Source organism: Scyliorhinus torazame, chromosome 12, assembly GCF_047496885.1.
Source record: "Scyliorhinus torazame isolate Kashiwa2021f chromosome 12, sScyTor2.1, whole genome shotgun sequence".
Taxonomy (NCBI): Eukaryota; Metazoa; Chordata; class Chondrichthyes; order Carcharhiniformes; family Scyliorhinidae; genus Scyliorhinus; species Scyliorhinus torazame.
In genome coordinates this window covers 227554513-227578216 of record NC_092718.1, presented here as the reverse complement: position 1 = coordinate 227578216, position 23704 = coordinate 227554513, and the positions used below count along the sequence as shown (strand labels likewise).

Genomic DNA, 23704 nt, shown 5'->3' with positions numbered 1-23704 from the left:
ATAGAGTGGCTGCATCCTATGGAGAGTCTGCATCCATAGAGATAATGTCATCTGTAGAGAGGCTGCAGTCTATAGAGAGGCCGTATCCTATAGAGTGACTGCATCCTATAGAGAGACTGCACCCTATAGAGAGGCTGCAGTCGAGAGGCTGCGTCCTATAGAGCAGCTGTATCCTATAGAATGGCTGCAGTCTAGAGAGAGGCTGCATCCTATAGAGAGACTGCACCCTATAGAGAGACTGCAGTCTAGAGAGAGGCTGCATCCTATAGAGCGGCTGCACCCTATAGAGAGACTGCAGTCTAGAGAGAGGCTGCATCCTATAGAGAGACTGCACCCTATAGAGAGACTGCAGTCTAGAGAGAGGCTGCATCCTATAGAGCGGCTGCACCCTATAGAGCGGCTGCAGTCTATAGAATGATTCAGGCTGCAGGGTGAATGCTGGTTCACCAAGGGGGGGGGGCTCACTGGCTGAGGTGAGGGTTTTAAGTTTCGGGGTTAGTCACAGGTTTGGGGGGCAATGTTTACTCACACAGGGTGGGGGCCACTGCCCAGGGGTAATGGGATTGGACAGGCCGAGTTCTTATTGTCTTTGGAATCTTTCGAATGTCCGACCCCAGAGAATTGGCCATCCTCCATCGCTGGATTTATTCAACGTGGAGATTGACTGAGTTTTGATCTCTCCGGGAATGATATGAGCTGCAGCTGGGAACAGGAATCAGCCAAGGAAAATTCTCCTCCCAAATCAGGAATTCTGTCCACCCCAATTGGAATCCCAGTTCTCCTCCCCTCCCTTAATTGTTGCAAAGAGACTCCATCAATTCAGCCTCGGTGGTGGTGGGGGGGGGGGGGGGGGGGGGGGGGGGGGCACGGGAAGAGGCAGAATCTTCCATACAGGGCACCTGTGCTTTGTGCCTGTCCCAAATTCGGAGAGTCTGATCAAGAGCCTCGGCACTTTCTGCCCTGTTCCCAATGGCGGCCATTCAGTGGGTAATCACTGCCCACTCAAGTGCCTCTTCCCACAGCCACTGGTATTAACTTAGTGACGCAGTGGCAGGCAAAAGGGGGTCGCCAGGCGGGAGGATGACATCCAAACCCGTGTGGAGTTGCTTGAGTGCCTGATTGAGAATGCCAGCATTGGGAATAGGGACGGGCACAGAGAGCTGCCCATGCCCTTACTGCCCATTCTCCTCCCTCACTGCCTCCACCCTGTGACCTCTCCCCGCCTTCCATCACTCAGTAGTGGCTGAGGTTCCAGCGATGATCCCAAGCTTCGTGTGGCAGCCACCTTGTCCTGCTGATGTTACTGCCCAACAGTGCTGCCAGCCTCAGATTGGACAGCAGCTCTTGGCAGACAAGACTTTCGCCGCTGGGGACTTGATCCCGAGAAGACCAGTTGCTGTCCAGTTAAATGTCTGAGTCACAGAAGGTGTTCGGCCTTGGCTAAATTGGCAATGTGAGAATCCTGCTGGTGGGTAAGACCCCCAACATCTGCTTTAAAGCCAGCAGAACCGTCCCAGTTGTCAGACAGTGCTGATTGTGGGCTGTAATATAGTCACCTCACGCCTGGTCTCAGTTTGGTACAATCCCTGGCAGTAATTCCGCGCAGCTTGCGATCTCCTACCTGGGCTGCTCCTTGCCTTGTCCTCAGTCAGCTCGCCGATGGTTCGCATGGTAACGGTTTTCTTCAGTCTCAATGAACTTGAGGTCAGGGTGCCTCCAGCCTTTGACAATAAATCCTCACTGCTTTTACTCTGAAGGAAGAGACAGGAATTTAGTGAGAGGAACCAGAGTGTTAGCTTAGAAGGTGTAATAACTGAAGGGGAAATAGAGAACCAAAATAATAGAACAGCATCACCCTCAGGCAAAGCAGAAAAGGTGCCAAGAGTGAGAAGGGAGGTGGTCAATGCAGGACTGAGGGTGTTGTACCGAAATGCGCGCAGGATACAGAACACGGTCACTGAGCTTGTTGCGCACATTGAAATTGGCCGGTCCGATGTTGTGGGCATCACAGAGACGTGGCTGCAAGGGGATCAGGGCTGGGATCTAAATATCCAGGGATATGTGTCCTATCGAAAGGACAGGCAGATGGGCAAAGGGGACGGGGTTTCATTGTCAGTAAGGAATGAAGTTAAATCGATAGCAAGGAGCGATATAGGATCAGAAGGCAGAGAATCTCTGTGGGTAAAGTTGAGGAATCGCAAAGGTAAAAAGACCCTGATGGGCGTTATGTACAGGCTCCCTAGCAGTAGCCAGGATGTGGGGCAGAAAATAAATCAGGAGATAGAAAGGCATGTAAAAAAGGCAATATTTCAATAATCATCGGGGACTTCGATATGCAGGTGGACTGGGTTGGTAGTGGATCCCAAGAAAAGGAATTTGTGGAATGTCTAAGAGATGTTTTTTTGGAGCAGCTTGTGACAGAGCCTGCTAGGGAACAGGCAATTCTGGATTTGGTGATGTGCAATGAAATGAAAATCGCTTATTGTCACGAGTAGGCTTCAAATGAAGTTACTGTGAAAAGCCCCTAGTCGCCACATTCCGGCGCCTGTGCGGAGAGGCTGGTACGGGAATTGAACCGTGCTGCTGGCCTGCCTTGGTCTGCTTAAAAGCCAGCGATTTAGCCCTGTGCTAAACCAGCCCCGAGGGAACTTAAGATGAAGGAACCCTTAGGGAGCAGTGACCACAATATGATAGAATTTACCCAGCAGTTTGAGAGGGAGAAGCTGGAATCGGATGTAACGTCATTACAATTAAATAAAGGGAACTACAAAGACATGAGGGAGGAGCTGGCCAGAGTTGATTGGAAAAGGAGCCGAGCAGGGAAGGCTGTGGAACAGCAATGGCAGGTGTTTTTGGGGGTTATTAGGGAGGCACAACAGAAATTCATCCAAGGAGGAGGAAACATGCTGAGGGGAGGACAAAGCATCCATGTTTTTTTTTAAATTTAGAGTACCCAATTCATTTTTTCCCAATTAAGGGGCAATTTAGTGTGTTCAATCCACCTACCCAGCACATCTTTGGGATGTGGGGGTGAAACCCACGCAGACACGGGGAGAATGTGCAAACTCCACACGGACAGTGACCCAGAGCCGGGATCGAACCTGGGACCTCAGCGCCGTGATACTGCAGTGCTAACCACTGCGTCACCGTGCTGCCCTGCATCCATGGTTGACGAGGGAAGTCAAGGCCAGCATAAAAGCAAAAGAAAAAGCATATAAAGTGGCGAGGATTAGTGGGAAACCAGAGGATTGGGAAGCCTTTAAAAGTGAGCAGAGGACAAAAAAAGCAATAAGGGGGGAGAAGATGAAATATGAGTGCAAGCTAGCTAGTAATATAAAGGAAGATAGGAAGAGCTTATTTTAATTTTTAAAAGGTAAGAGAGAGGCAAACATAGTCATTAACACTGGAAAACATGGCTGGAGAAGTAATAATAGGAAATATAGAAATGGCAGACGAACTGAATAGTTACTTTGCATCAGTCTTCACGGTGGAAGACACCAATGGGATGCCAGAAATCCAGGAGAATCAGGGGGCGGAGGTGAGTGCAGTGACCATCACTAAGGAGAAGGTTCTGGGGAGACTGAAAGGTCTGAAGGTGGATAAGTCACCTGGACCGGATGGACTACACCCCAGGGTTATAAAAGAGGTAGCTGAGGAAATTACTACCGGGACAGGTAGTATTGAGGAAGCAAGGATTTAGACAAGCTAGGAGAGTGGGCAATGAAGTGACAGATGGAATACAGGGCGAGATTCTCCGCCTGTGCCGTGGGGGCACTCTTTCCCTTCCGCCTTCACCACGGTCTCCACCATGGCGGAGGCGGAAGAGACTCCCTCCACTGCGCATGTGCGGGAACGCCGTCAGCGGCTGCTAACGCTCCCGCGCATGCGCCGCCCGGAGATGTCATTTCTGCGCCAGCTGGCGGGGCACCAAAGGCCTTAAGGTTGGGGCTCAGCCCACCAAGATGCGGAGCATTCCGCACCTTTGGGGCGGCGCGATGCCCGACTGATTTGCGCCGTTTTGGGCGCCAGTCGGCGGACATTGCGCCGATACCGGAGAATTTCGCCCACAATGTGGAAAAGTGTGAGGTTATGCACTTTGGGAGGAGGAATTTAGGCATAGACTATTTCCAAATAGGGAAATGCTTAGGAAATCAGAAGCACAAAGGGACTTGGGATCATTGTTCACAATTCTCTTAAGGATAATGTGCAGGTTCAGTTGGCAGTTAGGAAGGCAAATGCAATGTTAGCATTCATGTCAAGAGGGCGAGAATGCAAGACCAGGGGCGGGATTCCCTGACCCCCCCGCCGGGTTGGAGAATCGCCGGGGGCTGGCGTGAATCCCGCCCCCGCCGGTTGCCGAATTCTCTGGCACCGGATATTCGGCGGGGGCAGGAATCGCTCCGCGCCGGTTGGCGCCCCCCCCCCCCCCCCGGCGATTCCCCGGCCTGCGATGGGCCGAAGTCCCGCTGCTGGAATGCCTGTCCCGCCGGCGAGAATCAAACCACCTCTCTTACCGGCGGGACAAGGCGGCGCGGGCGGGCTCCGGGGTCCTGGGGGGGTGGCGGGGCGACCTGGCCCCGGGGGGTGCCCCCCCAGTGGCCTGGCCCATGATCGGGGCCCACCGATCCGCGGGCGGGCCTGTGCCGTGGGGACACTCTTTTCCCCTCCGCCTCGGCCAGTCTTCACCATGGCCGACGCGGAAGAGACCCCCCCCCCCGCGCATGCGCGGGCTTCCACCGGCCGGCGAAGTCCTTTCGGCCCCGGCTGGCGGTGCGCCAACCACTCCGGCGCGGGGCTAGCTCTTCACGGTGAGGGCTTGGCCCCGAAAGGAGAAATCCACACCTTTGGGGCGGCCCGACGCCGGAGTGGTTCCCGCCACTCCATCCCGCCGGGACCCCCGCCCCGCCAGGTAGCGGAGAATCCCGGCCCAGGGATGTACGTCTGAGGCTGTATAAGGCTCTGGTCAGACCCCATTTGGAGTATTGTGAGCAGTTTCGGGCCCCGGATCTAAGGAAGGATGTGCTGGCCTTGGAAAGGGTCCAGAGGAGGTTCACAAGAATGATCCCTGGAATGAAGAGCTTGTCGTATGAGGAACGGTTGAGGACTCTGGGCAGCACGGTAGCCTTGTGGATAGCACAATTGCTTCACAGCTCCAGGGTCCCAGGTTCGATTCCGGCTTGGGTCACTGTCTGTGCGGAGTCTGCACATCCTCCCCGTGTGTGCGTGGGTTTCCTCCTGGTGCTCCGGTTTCCTCCCACAGTCCAAAGATGTGCAGGTTAGGTGGATTGGCCATGCTAAATTGCCCTTAGTGTCCAAAAATTGCCCTTAGTGTTGGGTGGGGTTACTGGGTTATGGGGATAGGGTGGAGGTGTTGACCTTGGGTAGGGTGCTCTTTCCAAGAGCCGGTGCAGACTCGATGGGCCAAATGGCCTCCTTCTGCACTGTAAATTCTATGAAATCTATGTACTTGTTGGAGTTTAGAAAGATGAGAGGGGATCTTATTGAAACTTACAGGATACTGCGAAGCCTGGATAGAGTGGGCGTGGAGAGGATATTTCCACTTGTAGGAAAAACTCGAAGCAGAGGCACCATCTCAGACTGAAGCATCTCTTCCTGCTGTTGTTGCTCCAGACCCCTCGAGAGAAAGGCCAACATTCCATCGGACTGCATTTGCATTTCCTCAGATTCTAATCAGCTGTGTACGTTACTGACTCACAAACTCAACTTCAGGGTTTATAACTGAACCGGTATCTCACTTTGCACCATCAGAGTTAATGCACAAAACGGCCCTCCCCAAATACAGCCCCCTCCCCGACTACAGCCCCCTCCCCAAATACAGCCACTCTCAAAAACACACCCCTTCCCCAACTACAGCCCCCCTCCCCAAATACAGCCCTTTTGTAAGGGCCCCGAAGAATCCAGCACGAGTTTTAAGGATACAAAATAATAACGTTTATTTACTATAACAATATATACATAACAGTAGCAGTAACTTCCCTTGCTACCTTCTCCTTCCTCCTGGTTCCTGGACTGGCCAGCTTATTTATAGTAGGAGTTTCTCCGCCCCCCTCATTGGGGAAGTTCATACTCCCATAGGATTGTGGGATAGTCATTAGTCCCCAGCCAATCGTCAGTAGGCAGGTTATAACATCCCTCCCCCCCAAAGTCCAAGGAATCCACCGTAGGCCCTGGCGAAGGGAGGCGTCGAACTCGTTTGGCCGCAGGCCCGACGCCATTTGCACGCGGCGCTGGATCAGGCGGCGTATAACGAGACGGAGACCGGCGCTTCCGTGATGAACGGCGCAACGGTTGTACATCCACGGCCTGTGGACCCGAGGATTCCCCCTCTGATGCGTCCTGTGTCTCCATCTCGGAGTCAGAGTCTGCTGCCTCCGTCATGTCAGCGTCTCTATCCCCATTCGGTCCCGTAACGACCTGCGCAGGCTTTGAGTGAGGCACCAGTGGAAGATTGTGAGGACTACCTTCCCTTGTTTCTGGTCTTTGCCGCTGTTGAACTGAGCTCCGGGGGCGGGGAATCTTTTGCGGGGATGATCTTCTGGACCGGACGTGGTCTACATGTTTTCGCTGGAGACGACCCTGGGCTTGCACTTGGTACGATATAGGGCCCGTTTGGCGAAAGATTACCCCAGGAACCCATTGGGCACCACCAGCAAAATTCCGCACGAATACTGGGTCACCGGGCGCAAACTGCCAAATCGGACGATGCTGAGACAATCCCGGTCCCTGCCGTTCTTGTGTGCGGCGTACTTTTGCGCCAATGTCCGGGAAGACCATACTAAGGCGGGTGCGAAGTCTCCGGCCCATTAGGAGTTCTGCGGGAGCTACCCCAGTCACTGTATGGGGGGTGGTCCTGTACGTAAACAAAAAGCGAGCCAGTCTCGTGTCCATTGATCCGGAAGACTGCTTCTTTAGGCCTCTTTTGAATGTTTGCACTGCACGCTCTGCCAACCCATTTGAAGCCGGGTGGTAAGGGGCAGTGCGGATATGGCGGATGCCGTCCATCTTTGTAAACCTAGCAAACTCCTCACTCGTGAATGGAGTGCCATTATCCGTGACCAGCACCTCGGGGAGGCCATGCGTGCTAAATGATAAACGCATTTTTTCAATTGTTGCGCAGGACGTTGTCCCCTGCATCTTATGCACCTCCAGCCATTTGGACTGGGCGTCAATTAGTAGAAGGAACATGGATCCCTGAAAAGGGCCTGCGAAATCTGCATGTAAGCGTGCCCAAGGCCGCCCTGGCCGTTCCCAGTGATGTAGGGGCGTGGCCGGCGGAAGCTTCTGATGCTCCTGGCAAATGGAGCAGTTTTGGGCCACCTTCTCAATGTCGGTGTCGAGGCCTGGCCACCAGACATAACTCCGGGCCAACATTTTCATCTTGGTCACGCCCGGATGCCCATTGTGCAAGTCTGATAATATCAGCTCCTGGCCTTTTTCCGGGACAACCACACGCGTCCCCCACAAGAGGATGCCGTCTTCCACGCTGAACTCTGACAGCTTGGAGGAAAATGCCCGTAACTCGCCTGGGAGCTGTCTATGCTGCCCACCATACAGGACTATGTGCCGAACCTTTGACAGGACTGGCTCCGTCTGGGTCCACTCACGGATCTGTGATGCCGTGACAGGCAAGGTGTCCATAAAATTTAGGGTTGCGACCACCTCACCGGTCATGGGGGTCGACATGGGACCGGTCGATAAAGGCAATCGGCTCAGTGTGTCGGCATTTGCTATCTGCGTACCTGGTTTGTGCTCCAGAGAATACTCATATGCAGCAAGCAACAAAGCCCAACGCTGGATCCGTGCAGAAGCAATGGGCGGTATCGGCTTATCCTCTCTGAAGAGTCCCAGCAGGGGCTTATGATCAGTCACAATAGTGAAATGGCGGCCGTACACATACTGGTGGAAGCGTTTCACCGCGAAAACCACTGCCAGGCCCTCCTTCTCGATCTGCGCGTACTTCTTCTCCGCTGCAGTCAATGTGCGGGAAGCGAAAGCTATCGGTCGCTCGGCCCCGTTCTCCATCTTGTGGGACAGGACAGCCCCAATACCATACGGGGATGCATCACATGTGACGAGCAAAGGCTTTCCCGGATCATAGTGGGTTAGTAACCCAGACGACGACAATTGTTGCTTTACCCGCCGGAAAGCGGTTTCTTGCGGCTGACCCCAAACCCAGGTGTGATTTTTCTTTAGCAGCAGGTGCAAAGGGGCCAGCGTAGTTGCCAGATTGGGGAGGAACTTCCCGTAATAGTTTACGAGACCGAGAAAAGAACGAAGATGCGAAGTGTCAGTCGGGGTGGGGGCATGTTGAATTGCACGCACCTTCTCTGCGATGGGGTGCAGACCCTCGCGGTCCACCCGATAACCTAGGTAGACTACTTCTTTTGCCTGAAATACGCACTTTGTGTGACGTAAACGGACTCCAGCCTCCGAAAGGCGTTTAAGGACAGCCTCCAGATTTTCCAAATGCTCTTGCTCCGACGTCCCTGTAATCAACACGTCATCTAGGTAGACAGCCACACGTGGTAAACCTCTCAAAATGCCCTCCATAACACGTTGAAAAATTGCGCAGGCAGAGGATACTCCAAAGGGCAACCGTGTATATTCATACAGGCCCCGGTGTGTGTTAATTGTTACATATGGTCGGGAGGCAGGGTCCAGCTCCAACTGCAGGTAGGCGTGACTCATATCTAATTTTGTGAATGAGAGTCCGCCTGCAAGTTTCGCGTAGAGATCCTCTATGCGAGGCATTGGGTATCGGTCGAGTCGGGAAACTGTATTCACTGTAAGTTTATAGTCGCCACACAAGCGAACTGTGGCATCTGGCTTCATTACTGGCACAATTGGTGCTGCCCAGTCAGCAAAACGGACAGGCCTGATAATACCCAAACTCTCCAAACGAGTGAGCTCCCCTTCTACCTTCTCGAGCAAAGCGTAAGGCACTGGGCGCGCCCGGAAATAGCGCGGTGTGGCTCCTGGTTCAACTTGGATACGGGCTACGGCCCCTTTTATTTTCCCCAGACCAGGCTGGAATACCTCTGGGTATCGTCCTAGCACCTCAGTCAACCCTCCAGAAACTGTTTGGAGGATGTGCTACCATTGCAACCGCAAATGGCGCAACCAGTCCCGACCCAACAGGCTGGGCCCATGGCCACGCACTACGATAAGTGGGAAACGCCCCTCCTGGCGTCCATAGACAACAGGGGTCATTGTAGTTCCTGCAATGTCCAGTGGTTCCCCCGTGTAGGTGGCCAACCTGGCCTGTGAGTCAGTTAGTGTAAGGGTCTGTATACCCTGCTTGATGCGGTCGAATGTCCTCTGGGCGATCACGGAGACCGCTGCGCCAGTGTCCAACTCCATCTCCAGCGGGTGGCCATTGACCCGTACTGTCACCTTAATGGGGGCCACACGGGGAGCTGCCACACAATGCAGCTGCAGGCAGTCGTCCTCCGTCTCCATGTCCTCAGGAGTGGTCGCCGCAGGTTCATCCAGATGGAAGGTACGGCCTCTGGGCTGGTCCCAGTTACGGCCCCTGGGCTGGTCCCAGTTTCAGTCGGAACGACGGCGCCTCTGGCGTCCCCAGGACCGCCGTCCGCGACGGGGTCGGCGCCTACAAGTCTGACACGGACATGGCTCCTCATCCATTGGCTCTGGAGAAGGCTCCCTTCGGGGAGGAATGTCCGATGGCCACTGGCGTCGGTCTGGTCGTTGCCTCGCCCAAGGTACCGCAGGAGTGCGGGGGACGTTTTTGGGCGGAAAGAGTTTCGCCCCAAGGCATGCACTTCCATTCCCTGTAGCTCCTGTACTCCTCGTTCTGCACTCTCTCGGGACAAGACTATTTGTATTGCCTGTTGAAAAGTCAATGTTGGCTCCGCTAACAACTTTCTCTGGGTGGCCGCATTGTTAATACCGCAAACCAAACGGTCGCGTAACATTTCTGACAAGGTCTCACCATAGTCACAGTATTCCGCAATCCCGCGTAGCCTGGATAAAAAAATCGGCAAGGGATTCTCCAGGGGTCCTCTCAGCGGTATTAAACCGGTAACGCTGGACTATCGTGGACGGGGTTGGGTTAAAGTGTTGCCCCACTATATTCACAAGTTCGTCAAACGTTTTGGTGTCCGGCGCAGCTGGGTACGTAAGGCTCCTAATCACCCCAAACGTATGCGGCCCGCAGGCGGTGAGCAATATGACCACCTGGCGCTCGTTTTCAGTGATATTGTTTGCCCGGAAATAGTAACTCATCCGTTGTGCGTACTGGTTCCAGCTTTCCAGCGCAGCATCAAAAACATCCAAATGTCCGTACAGAGGCATGGTGTAATAGACAACAACTTCCAACCTGTATCCAACAAAAATCCAGGGAGGTGGCTTCAGCAGTGTAGACAGCTATTCACTTTAACCTTCGTCGCCAGTTTTGTAAGGGCCACGAAGAATCCAGCACGAGTTTTAAGGATACAAAATAATAAAGTTTATTTACTATAACAATATATACATAACAGTAGCAGTAACTTCCCTTGCTACTTTCTCCTTCCTCCTGGTTCCTGGACTGGCCAGCTTATTTATAGTAGGAGTTTCTCCGCCCCCCTCATTGGGGAAGTTCATACTCCCATAGGATTGTGGGATAATCATTAGTCCCCAGCCAATTGTCAGTAGGCAGGTTATAACAAGCCCCCTCCCCAAATAGTGCCCCACACTGAACCCCTCCCACACTGAACCCCTCCCACATGTGCCCCTCCCACACTGAATTCCTCCCACACTCCCCCTCCCACACTCAACCCCTCCCATCACTCCCCCTCCCACACTGAACCCCTCCCACACTCCCCCTCCCACACTGAACCCATCTCACACCCCCTCCCACACTCCCCCTTCCACACTCCCCCTCTCACACTCCCCCTCCCACACTCCCCCTCCCAGACTCCCCATCTTACACTGAACACCTATCAAACTCCCTCTCCCACACTCCCCCTCCCCCGCCCACACCCCTCCTCCCACACACCCTCCCACACTCCCCCTCCCACACTGAACCCCTCTCAAACTCCCCCTCCTACACTCCCCCTCTCACACTCCCCCTCCCACACCACTGCTCCCACACTCCCCCTCCCACACTCCCCGTCCCACACTGAAACCCTCTCACACTCCCCCTCTCACACTCCCCCTCTCACACTCCCCCCCAACACTCTCCCTCCCACACTCCCCCTCCCACACTCCCTCCCACACTCCCCCTCTCACACTCCCCCTCCCTCACTCCCCCTCTCACACTCCCCCACACTCCCCCTCCCACACTCCCCCCCACACTCCCCCTCTCACACTCCCCCTCTCACACTCCCCCACACTCCCCCTCCCACACTCCCCCCCACACTCCCCCTCCCTCACTCCCCCTCTCACACTCCCCCTCCCACACTCCCCCTCCCACACTCCCCCTCCCTCACTCCCCCTCCCACACTGAACCCCTCCCACACTCCCCCTCCCACACAAGCCTGGTACCTTGGGGAGCTGTGAGTGGCTGGTGACGGTTGACGGGTGTCTTGAGGTCCTTGTTGCTGATGGTGTGAGGCTGACAGCTCGTGGCCTTTCCGTGCTCCGACTGCCCTGTTTGCTCAATGGAGTCACCGGCTTGTTCACCGCGCTCTTCATTTCCCTCTCCGAGGGTCAACCTGAGAACACACAGCTGACCAATGAATCGGAGCAGAGCACAGAGAGAACAGAGGGAAACCAAGATTTCTGGTTCACCTCCCAACTCAAACCAGGATCTATATACATTCCTGATCTGCCGATGGTTCAATTGGGACATTCCTATTGTTGCTTATTAATCTCCCCTTGGCGATTGTACCTTCTGTTTCTCTTACCTTCTCCAGTGCCCCCGTGCCCTCCACCCCTCCCTGCGTCCCCCCACCCCGTGCCCCCCCACCCCCGACCCCATGCCCCACCCCCCCGTGCCCCCCACACCCCGTGCCCCCAACCCACCCCGTGCCCCCCACCCTGTGCCCCACCACCACCCCCATGCCCCCCACACCCCGTGCCCCCCCACACCCCGTGCCCCCCACACCCCTGTGCCCCCCCGTGCCCCCCACACCCCGTGCCCCCCTGGGACTGTTGTGCTCCTCCCATTCTGACCTGTTGAACATCCTCGAGTGTAGGCTCCACACTGATGGTCACGGATTCAGCGCTTCACACATTTCCAGACCCAAAACTGAGCTCAACAATTTCAGGGAAACTCTGTCACCTTCAATATAATACGAAGTCTTACAACACCAGGTTCAAGTCCAACAGGTTTGTTTCGATGTCACTAGCTTTCGGAGCTCTGCTCCTTCCTCAGGTGGTTCCTCACCTGAGGAAGGAGCAGCGCTCCGAAAGCTAGTGACATCGAAACAAACCTGTTGGACTTTAACCTGGTGTTGTAAGACTTCTCACTGTGCTCACCCCAGTCCAACGCCGGCATCTCCACATCATGACCTTCAATATAAATCATCCTTTACTCACTTTTGCACTCTTCACTCCTCCATTCACACCCTCTGGACACATTGTTTTGTTATTTAATTCTCTCCATTCCCTCGCTTTACTCCACCAAAGGCGGGATTTAAATGGGGCAATGTCCCCACTCCGGGGGTAAAACCGGCGCCAAACATTCCGGCGTCGAAAGGCTGGCGCGAGTTCGCGCGGGGTTCCCTTCTCCGCGCCGGTCCCAGGGCAACATGGCAGAGCCCGACATGGGCCCGGCACGGAGGAAAGAAGGCCCCCCATGGAACAAGTCCGCCCACAGATCGGTAAGCCCCGATCACGGACCAGGCCACCCGGGATCGTCCTCGGACACGGGCTCGGGGTGTCCTGCGTCTCGGGTCAGGTGGTGTGGGGGTGGGGGTCAGGGTCAGGGTGGGAGTGGGGGTGAAGGTGGGGATGGGGGTGAGGGTGGGGGTCAGGGTGAGGGTGGCGGTGGGGGTGAGGGTGGGGGTGAGGGTGAGGATGGGGGTGAGGGTGGGGGTGAGGGTCAGGGTGGGGGTGGGGGTCAGGGTGAGGGTGGGGGTGAGGGTGAGGATGGGGGTGAGGGTGGGGGTGAGGGTCAGGGTGGGGGTGGGGGTCAGGGTGAGGGTGATAGAACATAGAACAGTACAGCACAGAACAGGCCCTTCGGCCCTCAATGTTGTGCCAAGCATTGTCCGAAAACAAGATCAAGCTATCCCACTCCCTGGGGTGCGATTCTCCACTCCCGCGCCGGTTGGGAGAATCGCCTGGGCCGCCAAAATGTCCCAGGACGCCGGTCCACGCCCTCCCGCGATTCTCCCAAGCGGCGGGAACGGCCCAGTTGAGTTTCGCGGGCCGCAGGCCGGAGAATCGCCGGAGACACCCAAAATGGCGATTCTCCGGCACACCCGCTATTCTGAGGCCCGGATGGGCCGAGCGGCCAGGCCAAAACGGCGGGTTCCCCCCGGCGCCGTCCACACCTGGTCGCTGCCGTCGGGAACAGCGCGGGAACGCTGGGGGGGGCAGCCTGCGGGGGGGGGGGGGGATCCTGCACCGGGGGGTACCTCAAATGTGGGGTGGCCCGCGATCGGTGCCCACCGATCGTCGGGCCGTCCTCTCTGAAGGAGGACCTCCTTCCTTCCGCGGCCCCGCAAGATCCGTCCGCCATCTTCTTGCGAGGTGGACTTAGAGAGGTCGGCAACCACGCATGCGCGGATGACGCCAGTTATGCGGCGCCGACCGCGTCATCTATGCGGCGCCGCCTTTACACGGGCAACAAGGCCTGGCGCGTGTAGATGACGCGGCCCCGACACTGGCCCATTGTCAGGGCCTGAATCGGTCGGGATCGGGGCCGTTTCGCGCCGTTGTGAACCTCGACGGCGTTCACGACGGCGCGGCCACTTCGGCGCGGGAGTGGAGAATCCCGCCCCCTGTCATTCTGATGTGCTCCATGTGCCTATCCAATAACCGCTTGAAAGTTCCTAAAGTGTCCGACTCCACTATCACAGCAGGCAGTCTATTCCACACCCTAACCACTCTCTGAGTAAAGAACCTACCTCGGACATCCCTCCTATATCTCCCACCCTGAACCTTATAGTTATGCCCCCTTGTAACACCTACATCCACCCGAGGAAATAGTCTCTGAACGTCCACTCTATCTATCCCCCTCATTATCTTATAAACCTCTATTAAGTCGCCTCTCATCCTCCTCCGCTCCAAAAAGAAAAGCCCTAGCTCCCTCAACCTTTCCTCATAAGACCTATCCTGCAAACCAGGCAGCATCCTGGTAAATCTCCTTTGCACCCTTTCCAATGCTTCCACATCCTTCCTATAGTGAGGTGACCAGAACTGCCCACAATACTCCAAATGTGGTCTCACCAGGGTCATGTATAGTTGCAGCATAACCCCGCGAAACCCAATCCCCCTGTTAATAAACGCTAACACACTATAAGCCTTCTTCGCGGCTCTATCCACTTGAGTGGCAACCTTCAGAGATCTGTGGACATGAACCCCAAGATCGCTCTGTTCCTCCACATTCCTCAGAACCCTGCCGTTGACCCTGTAATCCGCATTCAAATGTTTTCTACCAAAATGAATCACCTCGCACTTATCAGGGTTAAACTCCATCTGCCATTTTCCGGCCCAGCTCTGCATCCTATCAATGTCTCTTTGCAGCCTACAACAGCCCTCCACCTCATCCACTACTCCACCAATCTTGGTGTCATCAGCAACTTTACTGACCCACCCTTCAGCCCCCTCCTCCAAGTCATTGATAAAAATCACAAATAGCAGAGGACCCAGCACTGATCCCTGTGGTACACCGCTGGTAACTGGTCTCCAGTCTGAACATTTTCCATCCACCACCACCCTCTGTCTTCTATGTGATAGCAAGTTACTTATCCAATTGGCCACATTTCCCTCTATCCCACACCTCCTTACTTTCTTCATGAGCCGACCATGAGGAACCTTATCAAACACCTTACTAAAATCCATGTATACGACATCAATTGCTCTACCTTCATCTACACATTTAGTTACCTCCTCAAAGAATTCAATCAAATTTGTGAGGCAAGACCTAACCTTCACAAATCCGTGTTGACTATCCCGGATTAAGCTGCATCTTTCAAAATGGTCATATGGGTGACATTGAGGGAGAGATTATTGTCGTCGCACCAGTTCACCAGATTCTCTATCTCATTCCTAGTACTCTGTCTCGTCATTGTTTGAAATCTGACCCACTACGGTGGTGTCATCAGCAAATTTGAAAATCGAGTTGGAGGGGAATTTGGCCACAGTCATAGGTGTATAAGGAGTATAGTAGGGGGCTGAGGACACAGCCTTGTGGGGCACCGGTGTTGAGGATGATCGTGGCGGAGGTGTTGTTGCCTATCTTTACTGATTGTGGTCTGTGGGTTAGAAAGTTCAGGATCCAGTCGCAGAGGGAGGAGCCGAGGCCAAGGCCACGGAGTTTGGAGATGAGTTTCGTAGGAATGGTGGTGTTGAAGACTGAGCTGTAGTCGATAAATAGGAGTCTGACAGGTGTCTTTGTTATCTAGGTGTTCCAGGGTGGAGTGCAGTACGAAGTCTTACAACACCAGGTTAAAGTCCAACAGGTTTGTTTCGATGTCACTAGCTTTCGGAGCGCTGCTCCTTCCTCAGGTGAATGCAGAGGTCTGTTCCAGAAACACATAAATAGACAAATTCAAAGATGCCAGACAATGCTTGGAATGCGAGCATTAGCAGGTGATTAAATCTTTACAGATCCAGAGATGGGGTAACCCCAGGTTAAAGAGGTGTGAATTGCATCAAGCCAGGACAGTTGGTCAGGGTGAGGGTGGGGGTGAGGGTGGGGATCAGGGTGTGGGTGGGGGTGGGGTTGATGGTGAGGGTGGGGGTGAGGGTGGGGACCAGGGTGTAGGTGGGGGTGGGGTTGATGGTGAGGGTGGGGGTGAGGGTGAGGGTGGGGGTGATGGTGAAGATGATGGTGGGGGTGGGGGTGAGGGTGATGGTGGAGGTGAGGGTGGGGATCAGGGTCAGGGTGGGGATGAGGGTGATGTGGGGTGCGGGTCAGGGTGAGGGTGAGTGTGGGTGTCAGGGTCAGGGTGGGGATGATGGTGAGGGTGGGGGTGAGGGTGATGGTGATGTGGGGTGAGGGTGAGGGGAGGGTGGGGGTAAGGGTGAGTGTGGGGGTGGGGGTCAGGGTGGGGGTGACGGTGATGTGGGGTGAGGGTGAGGGTTGGGGTGGGGGTGAGGGTGAGGGTGGGGGTGGGGGTCAGGGTGAGGGTGACGGTGATGTGGGGTGAGGGTGAGGGTTGGGGTGGGGGTGAGGGTGAGGGTGGAGGTGAGGGTGGGGGTGAGGGTGAGGGTGAGGGTGGGGTGGGGGTCAGGGTGAGGGTGATGGTGATGTGGGGGTCAGAGTGAGGGTGGGGATCAGGGTGAGGGTGATGTGGGGGTCAGAGTGAGGGTGGGGATCAGGGTGAGGGTGATGTGGGGGTGAGGGTGAGGGTGGGGGTGACGGTGATGTGGGGTGAGGGTGAGGGTTGGGGTGGGGGTGAGGGTGAGGGTGGGGGTGAGGGTGGGGGTGGGGGTCAGGCTGAGGGTGACAGTGAGGGTGGGGGTGAGGGTGGGGGTCAGGGTCAGGGTGGGGGTGAGGTTGGGGGTGATGGTGATGAGGGGGTGGGGGTGGGGGTATTCCAGAAAGCAGGAAGTGTCAGCCAGTGTGAAAGCAGTGCCTCGAGAAGGAAGAATTAAAGGCTATTTTGAATTTTCCGGTGCCTCAGACTAAGAAGTGATTTTGGGGAAGTTGTTCTGCATTTCAGCAGTCAAGGGCATTCAGCCTCTGATCTCCGGGTAAGCGTTCTCCAAGGCGGCCTTCAGGACCCGCGACAACGCAGAATCGCCGAGCAGAAACTTATAGCCAAGTTCCGCACACATGAGTGCAGCCTCAACCGGGACCTGGGATTCATGTCACATTACATTCATCCCCCACCATCTGGCCTGCGAAATCCTACCAACTGTCCTGGCTTGATACAATTCACACCTCTTTAACCTGGGGTTACCCCATCTCTGGATCTGTAAAGATTTAATCACCTGCTAATGCTCGCACTCCTAGCATTGTCTGGCATCTTTGAATCTGTCTATATATGTGTTTCTGGAACAGACCTCTTCATTCACCTGAGGAAGGAGCAGCACTCTGAAAGCTAGTGATATCGAAACAAACCTGTTGGACTTTAACCTGGTGTTGTAAGACTTTGTACTGTGCTCACCCCAGTCCAACGCTGGCATCTCCACTTCCAGGGTAGAGTGCAGGGCCATGGAGATGGCGCCTGCTGTGGACCTGTTGCAGCGGTAGGCGAACTGTAGTGGATCAAGGCAATCCGGGAGGCTGGAGTTGATTCGTGCCATGACTAACCTTTCAAAGCACTTCATGATGATGGATGTCAGAGCCACTGGACCATAGTCATTAAGGCACGCTGCTTGGCTTTTTTGGTACAGGGATGGTGGTCGTCTTCTTGAAGCAGATAGGGACCTCAGATTGTTGTAAAGAGAGGTTGAAGATGTCTGCGAATACCCCCGCCAGCTGATCCGCGCAAGACCTGAGTGCTCGTCCGGGTGCCCCACTCGGGCCAGTGGCTTTCTGAAGGTTGACCTTCGAGAAGTCTGTTCTGACGTCTGCAGTGGTGATGTGGGGGTGAGGGTGGGGGTCAGGGTCAGGGTGAGGGTGGAGAGCAGGGTGTGGGTGGGGGTGGGGTTGATGGTGAGGGTGGGGGTGAGGGTGGGGATCAGGGTGTGGGTGGAGGTGGGGTTGATGGTGAGGGTGGGGGTGGGGGTGAGGGTGGAGAGCAGGGTGTGGGTGGGGGTGGGGTTGAGGGTGGGGGTGATGGTGAAGATGATGGTGGGGGTGGGGGTGAGGGTGATGGTGGAGGTGAGGGTGGGGATCAGGGTCAGGGTGGGGATGATGGTGAGGGTGAGGGTGATGGTGATGTGGGGTGAGGGGGAGGGTGGGGGTAAGGGTGAGTGTGGGTGTCAGGGTGAGGGTGGGGGTGGTGGGGGTCAGGGTGGGGGTGACGGTGATGTGGGGTGAGGGTGAGGGTTGGGGTGGGGGTGAGGGTGGGGGTGGAGGTGAGGGTGGGGGTGAGGGTGGGGGTCAGGGTGGGTGAGGGTGGGGGTCAGAGTGAGGGTGGGGATCAGGGTGAGGGTGATGGTGATGTGGGGGTGAGGGTGAGGGTGGGGGTGAGGGTGGGGGTTGGGGTGAGGGTGGGGGTCAGGGTGGGGGTGGGGGTCAGGGTGAGGGTGACGGTGATGTGGGGTGAGGGTGAGGGTTGGGGTGAGGGTGAGTGTGAGGATGGGGGTGACGGTGATGTGGGGTGAGGGTGAAGGTTGGGGTGAGGGTGGGGGTGGGGGTCAGGGTGAGGGTGACGGTGATGTGGGGTGAGGGTTGGGGTGGGGGTGAGGGTGAGGGTGGGGGTGACGGTGATGTGGGGTGAGGGTGAGGGTTGGGGTGAGGGTGAGTGTGGGGGTGAGGGTGGGGGTCAGGGTGAGGGTGACGGTGATGTGGGGTGAGGGTGAGGGTGGGGGTCAGGGTGAGGGTGACGGTGATGTGAGGTGAGGGTGAAGGTTGGGGTGGGGGTGGGGGTGACGGTGAGGGTGGGGGTGAGGGTGGGGGTCAGGGTCAGGGTGGGGGTGAGGTTGGGGGTGATGTTGATGAGGGGGTGGGGGTGGGGGTGAGGGTGGGGGTATTCCAGAAAGCAGGAAGTGTCAGCCAGTGTGAAAGCAGTGCCTCGAGAAGGAAGAATTAAAGGCTATTTTGAATTTTCCGGTGCCTCAGACTAAGAAGTGATTTTGGGGAAGTTGTTCTGCATTTCTGCAATGTAGTGGCTCCCTTGACAAGTTTGTTAAAGAGAAGGGCTGGCTCCATCTCGGGATGCCGGATTGTACTCCCGATGGGACGGGAATCGGGGTAAAATTGGGATTGACATCGGGCACAATGCTCTGACCCCAGGGTTGAGGACCACGCTGTACGCCAGCGGGGGCGGGTAAATGAACACAAATGCGTCTCAATGAGCCGTTTGCATCCATTTAATAGGCCCGGCACCCAATGCTCCGGCTCTTCCTGTTTCTCCGGTCCTCGTGGCTGGCAAACACGTGGGCATGGATCACTTGTGGTGTCCACCAGCGTGGCCCTGGCATGATAGATCTTGGCTGGCACAGAGTGCAGGCACACTGATGTTGAAAAGGAAGGACTGGCTGTAATTTCCACGGTTTAAAGGTTTCATTAGTCCGTCTATGAACGGCACTTTGCGATCACCCCGGCCTCAAACACTTACTTGGCCTTTACAAAGAAGGTAAGTTGTTACCACCGATACCTTCGGCCAGGGGGCAGCGATGGACATTACTGTTGGCAGCGAATGATTATACCTTTGAGTATTGCCCAGGCACATAGATTACACACACAGAGGCCCTGGGCCAACTCCCGCTGCCTAAATGTCCCCCTTCCCTGTCAGTAACAGACAAAGTTGTAATGGTGATAAAGTTTATGGAGATGCCTGTAATGGCCTCAGAAATTAGTGTGTGGACGGAAAAGGACACAAATCGGCAAAAAGCTCGATCAAGTGGTAAGACATGACCTTCCCCGCACAAAACCATGTTGCCTAACGTTCATTCGCTTCCAAATGTGAATAAATCCTGTCCCTCTGTATCTTATCCAATAGTTTCCCCACAACTGACATCAGGCTCACCGGCCTATAATTACCTGGAATATCCCTGCTTCTCTTCTTAAACAAAGGGACAACATTGGCTATTCTCCAGTCCTCTGGAACCTCGCCTGTGGTCAAAGATGATGCAAAGATATCTATTAAAACCCAGGCTATTTCCTCTCTTGCCTCCCACAGTAACCTGGGATATATCCCTTCCGGCCCAGGGGACCTGTCTACCTTAATGCATTTTAAGATATCCAACACTTCCTCTTTCATTATGCTGACATGTCCTGGAGTATTCACACACCCATCCCTAACCTCAACATCCGTCATGTCCATCCCCTTGGTGAATACCGATGCAAAGTACTCATTAAGTATCTCACCCACTTCCTCCTTTGTCCTTGAGTGGTCCTACTCTTTCCCTAGTTACCCTCTTGCTCCTTATACATGTATAAAAGGCTGTGGGAATTTCCTTGACCCTGCTTGCCAATGACATTTCATGGCCTCTTTTAGCCGTCCTAAATCCCCGTTTGAGTTTGTTCCTACTTTCCTTATATTCCTCAAAAGCTTTGTATGTTTTTAGTTGCCTAGACCTTATTTATGCTCCCTTTTTCTTTTTGACTTGTCTCACAATTTCCGTCATCCATGGCTCCCTAATCCTGCCATTTTTGTCCTTCATTTTCCTAGGGACATGCCTGCCCTGGACTCTAATCAACTGGTGTATTTACCCTCAAACAGCCGCTCCCAATCCACATTCTCCAGCTCTTTCCGAATTCTGTTGTAGTTAGATTTCCTGCAATTTAACACCCTCACTCGAGGACCACTCTTGTCCTTATCTGTGAGTATTCAAAAACTTACGGAATTATGATCACTATTCCCAAAATGTTCCCCAACTGAAACTTTGGTTACCTGGCCGGGTTCATTCCCCCTCTCCTTAAACCTGTGCCCTCTAGTTCTAGACCCTCTACCTTTGGGAAAAGATGTTGACTATCTACCTTATCTATGCCCCTCATTATTTTATAGACCTCTATAAGATCACCCCTAAGCCTCCTGCGCTCCAGGGAAAAAAGTCCCAGCCTATCTGGCCTCTCCTTATAGCTCAGACCATCAACTCCTGGTAGCATCCTCGTAAATCTCTTCTGAACTCTTTCTAGTTTAACAATATCCTTCCTATAATAGGGTGACCAGAACTGAACACCGTATTCCATGTGTGGTCTTACCAATGTTTTGTACAACTTCAACAAGACGTCCCAACTCCTGTATTCAATATCCTGACCAATGAAACCAAGCATGCCGAATGCCTTCTTCACCACCCTGTCGACCTGCAACTCCACCTTCAGGGAGCTATGAACCTGTACTCCGAGATCTCTTTGTTCTGTAACTCCCTCCAACTCCCTACCATTAACTGAGTAGGTCCTGCCCTGATTCAATGTACCAAAATGCATCACCTCACATTTGTCCAAATTAAACTCCATCTGCCATTCGTCGGCCCACTGGCCCAATTGGTCAAGATCCTGTTGCAATCTTATATAACCTTCTTCACTGTCCACTACGCCACCAATCTTGGTGTCATCTGCAAACTGACTAACCATGCCTCATCCAAATCATTAATATATATAACAAATAACAGTGGACCCAGCCCCGATCCCTGAGGCACACCGCTGGTCACAGGCCTCCAGTTTGAAAAACAACCCTCCACAACCACCGTTAAGAGTGTCCCTGCAGGATAGAAACCCCAACCTGGGAGCAGGTCAGGTAAGGGGATCCTGAGGGGAGTGGAGGAGGGTTACTGTATTGTGAGTAGGAGAATAAACCTTGTTGACTTTGTCTATCTGGCTCCGTGTGGAGTCCTTGCCTCCGGTCACAGCAGGTGGACATGGGTTAGCACCGAGAGTTGAGGAGACAGAAGGGCTTGGTACTGGATGCCTCTGGGTGATCAGTTTACTCCCAGCTACATACGTGTCTACTTTCAGGATTATTTATTTATAGCTCATAGATCTTGTTTCCCTGGAGACTTGACATTTATAAACAGGACAGCGCACGACTATAGCCCGACCCTTATCTCATCTCGTGGGGTCTCTAATTAACTGCAGCCCCATTAATCCCAGCATAACTCCCTCAACCGGATCTACTTAACACGGTTCATTTACAATCAGACAAACCTTGTACAGTTTAACACGTCGGCCAGTCAGGACTGAATCAGCCACCGGGAGATGCAAATCTCATTCACCAAATACTGATTGCAAACCAGGGCCCTGACCATAGCCAGCCAAACCCCAAACCAGCTGGACACTCAAACCAGAGTGCTGACCCCAAACATTGATCCTCAGTCAATTATCCGATTACTAACCCCATCCCATGGAATTAGTTATTGGTTGTGATCTGCTCTCCCAGTAGAATTACAAATATGCGAAGCATGTTGCGTGAGTTTAGAGACAGTCATCAGTCGATGTGGCAATTTCAGATCATTGCTGACACACGGGTCTCACCCGCCTGGCCACAAACTCTGTGTAGGCGGACTGAGAATGAATGAATTCCCTACATAATCATGGATCCACTTTTAAAAATTTCTTCAAGGTTCTTTAATTAACTCATCAAAGATATTCATTTGTAGGGTCTTCAGCCGCACTCACACAGACACACTCACACAGACACACACACATACAGACACACACACAGATACATACACACAGACACACTCACACAGACACACACACACACAGACACACACAAACACACACACACTAAAATACACACAGACACACATACAGAGACACAGATGCACACACACACAGACAAATACGCACACACACACAGACAAATATACACACCAACACAGACAAATACACACACCAATACACACACAGACAAATACACACACAGACAAATATGCACAGACACACACAGGCAGACAAATATACACACACAGACACAATACAAATACACACACAGACAAATAATCACACGTACACACAAATACACACAAACACACACAAATACAGACACACACACACACACGGACAGCACACACAGACACACCCATGTACACAGACACGGAGCTGTCAAGGCACACAATACCTACCTCACGTGGTCCCGATTACAATTGATGGTCAGACAGAGTCTGACTCAAGCTCCTGTGAGGTGGTCCTTGCTCAGTGAGAGTTCTGGAACGAAGAAAAGGAAAATCGCAAATGTAAACAAGACACTGAGATCAGCTGCTATCCGGGAGGGGAAGGAGATAGTGTGCCAGCCTCCAGCACACCAGCTGCACTGGGAGAAAACTCCAGTACCAGCTCCAATTCCACAAATTCAGCGCTGCTCAATTAACCCTTTCAGGGTCTCTCCAACACCTTTATCCAAAAACAGCAATGACAAAGAATTGCTGTGCACAAGTGCAGAGCTGCAGGAGCTTCGATACTTGATACCTCATTCAGAAGGTATTGTTTTAATCAGCAATTGTACAAAGCGACAGAGCAGAGGTTGAGATAGCAGCAAGAGGAAGTGACAAACCTTCACAATTAATCAGCATGGAGTAAGTCTGCTGACAGCTTCAACTTAGCCACATCCTCTGTGCCACATACCAAGAGTAGGGACTGCCTCAACTTCACAATATTGAGGAAGATCCAAGTCGTAGCTCTGGAAATACTAACCTCAGTGACAGGCTGTTTTCAAGCTGGGAGGGGGTCCTCCACCTCGACTCCACCTCAAACCCCACCTTCCAAACTAGGCAGAGCTTTTTATAACAACAAAATCAATATAACATCTCTAATATAGCTCTTTATAGGAACTGAACAAAACAACATTTCATACTGATCTATATAAGACACGTGATCAAAACCTCAAAGAGGTAAGGAGCCTCTGGAAGGGGCAGAGAGGTGGATGGGGGAACGCCACAAATTATGGTCTTGGCCGCTGAAGGCACGGCTCCGAGGGAGCAGCGATTACAACTGGGAATCCTCAAGAGGCCCGAGAAACAAGAATTTTGGAGGAAATTATGGAGAAAGGAAGGGCGAGGTCATGGAGGGATT

At 53.9% G+C, this 23704-nt stretch overlaps 1 protein-coding gene across 1 annotated transcript in view; it reads right to left on the bottom strand.

Annotated features, from left to right (window-relative positions):
• Window positions 1-23107, bottom strand: part of specc1 (sperm antigen with calponin homology and coiled-coil domains 1) — a 103354-nt gene extending 80247 nt beyond the window's left edge. Inside the window, exons 1-3 of the mRNA XM_072470030.1 lie at window positions 22759-23107; window positions 11506-11675; window positions 1622-1751 (exon numbers count right to left, since the gene is read on the bottom strand). Of these exons, the coding sequence (XP_072326131.1) occupies window positions 1622-1751; window positions 11506-11655 (280 nt within the window). The 5' untranslated portion in view covers window positions 11656-11675; window positions 22759-23107. The remainder of the gene's footprint in view (window positions 1-1621; window positions 1752-11505; window positions 11676-22758) is intronic.
• Window positions 23108-23704: the final 597 nt, after the last annotated feature.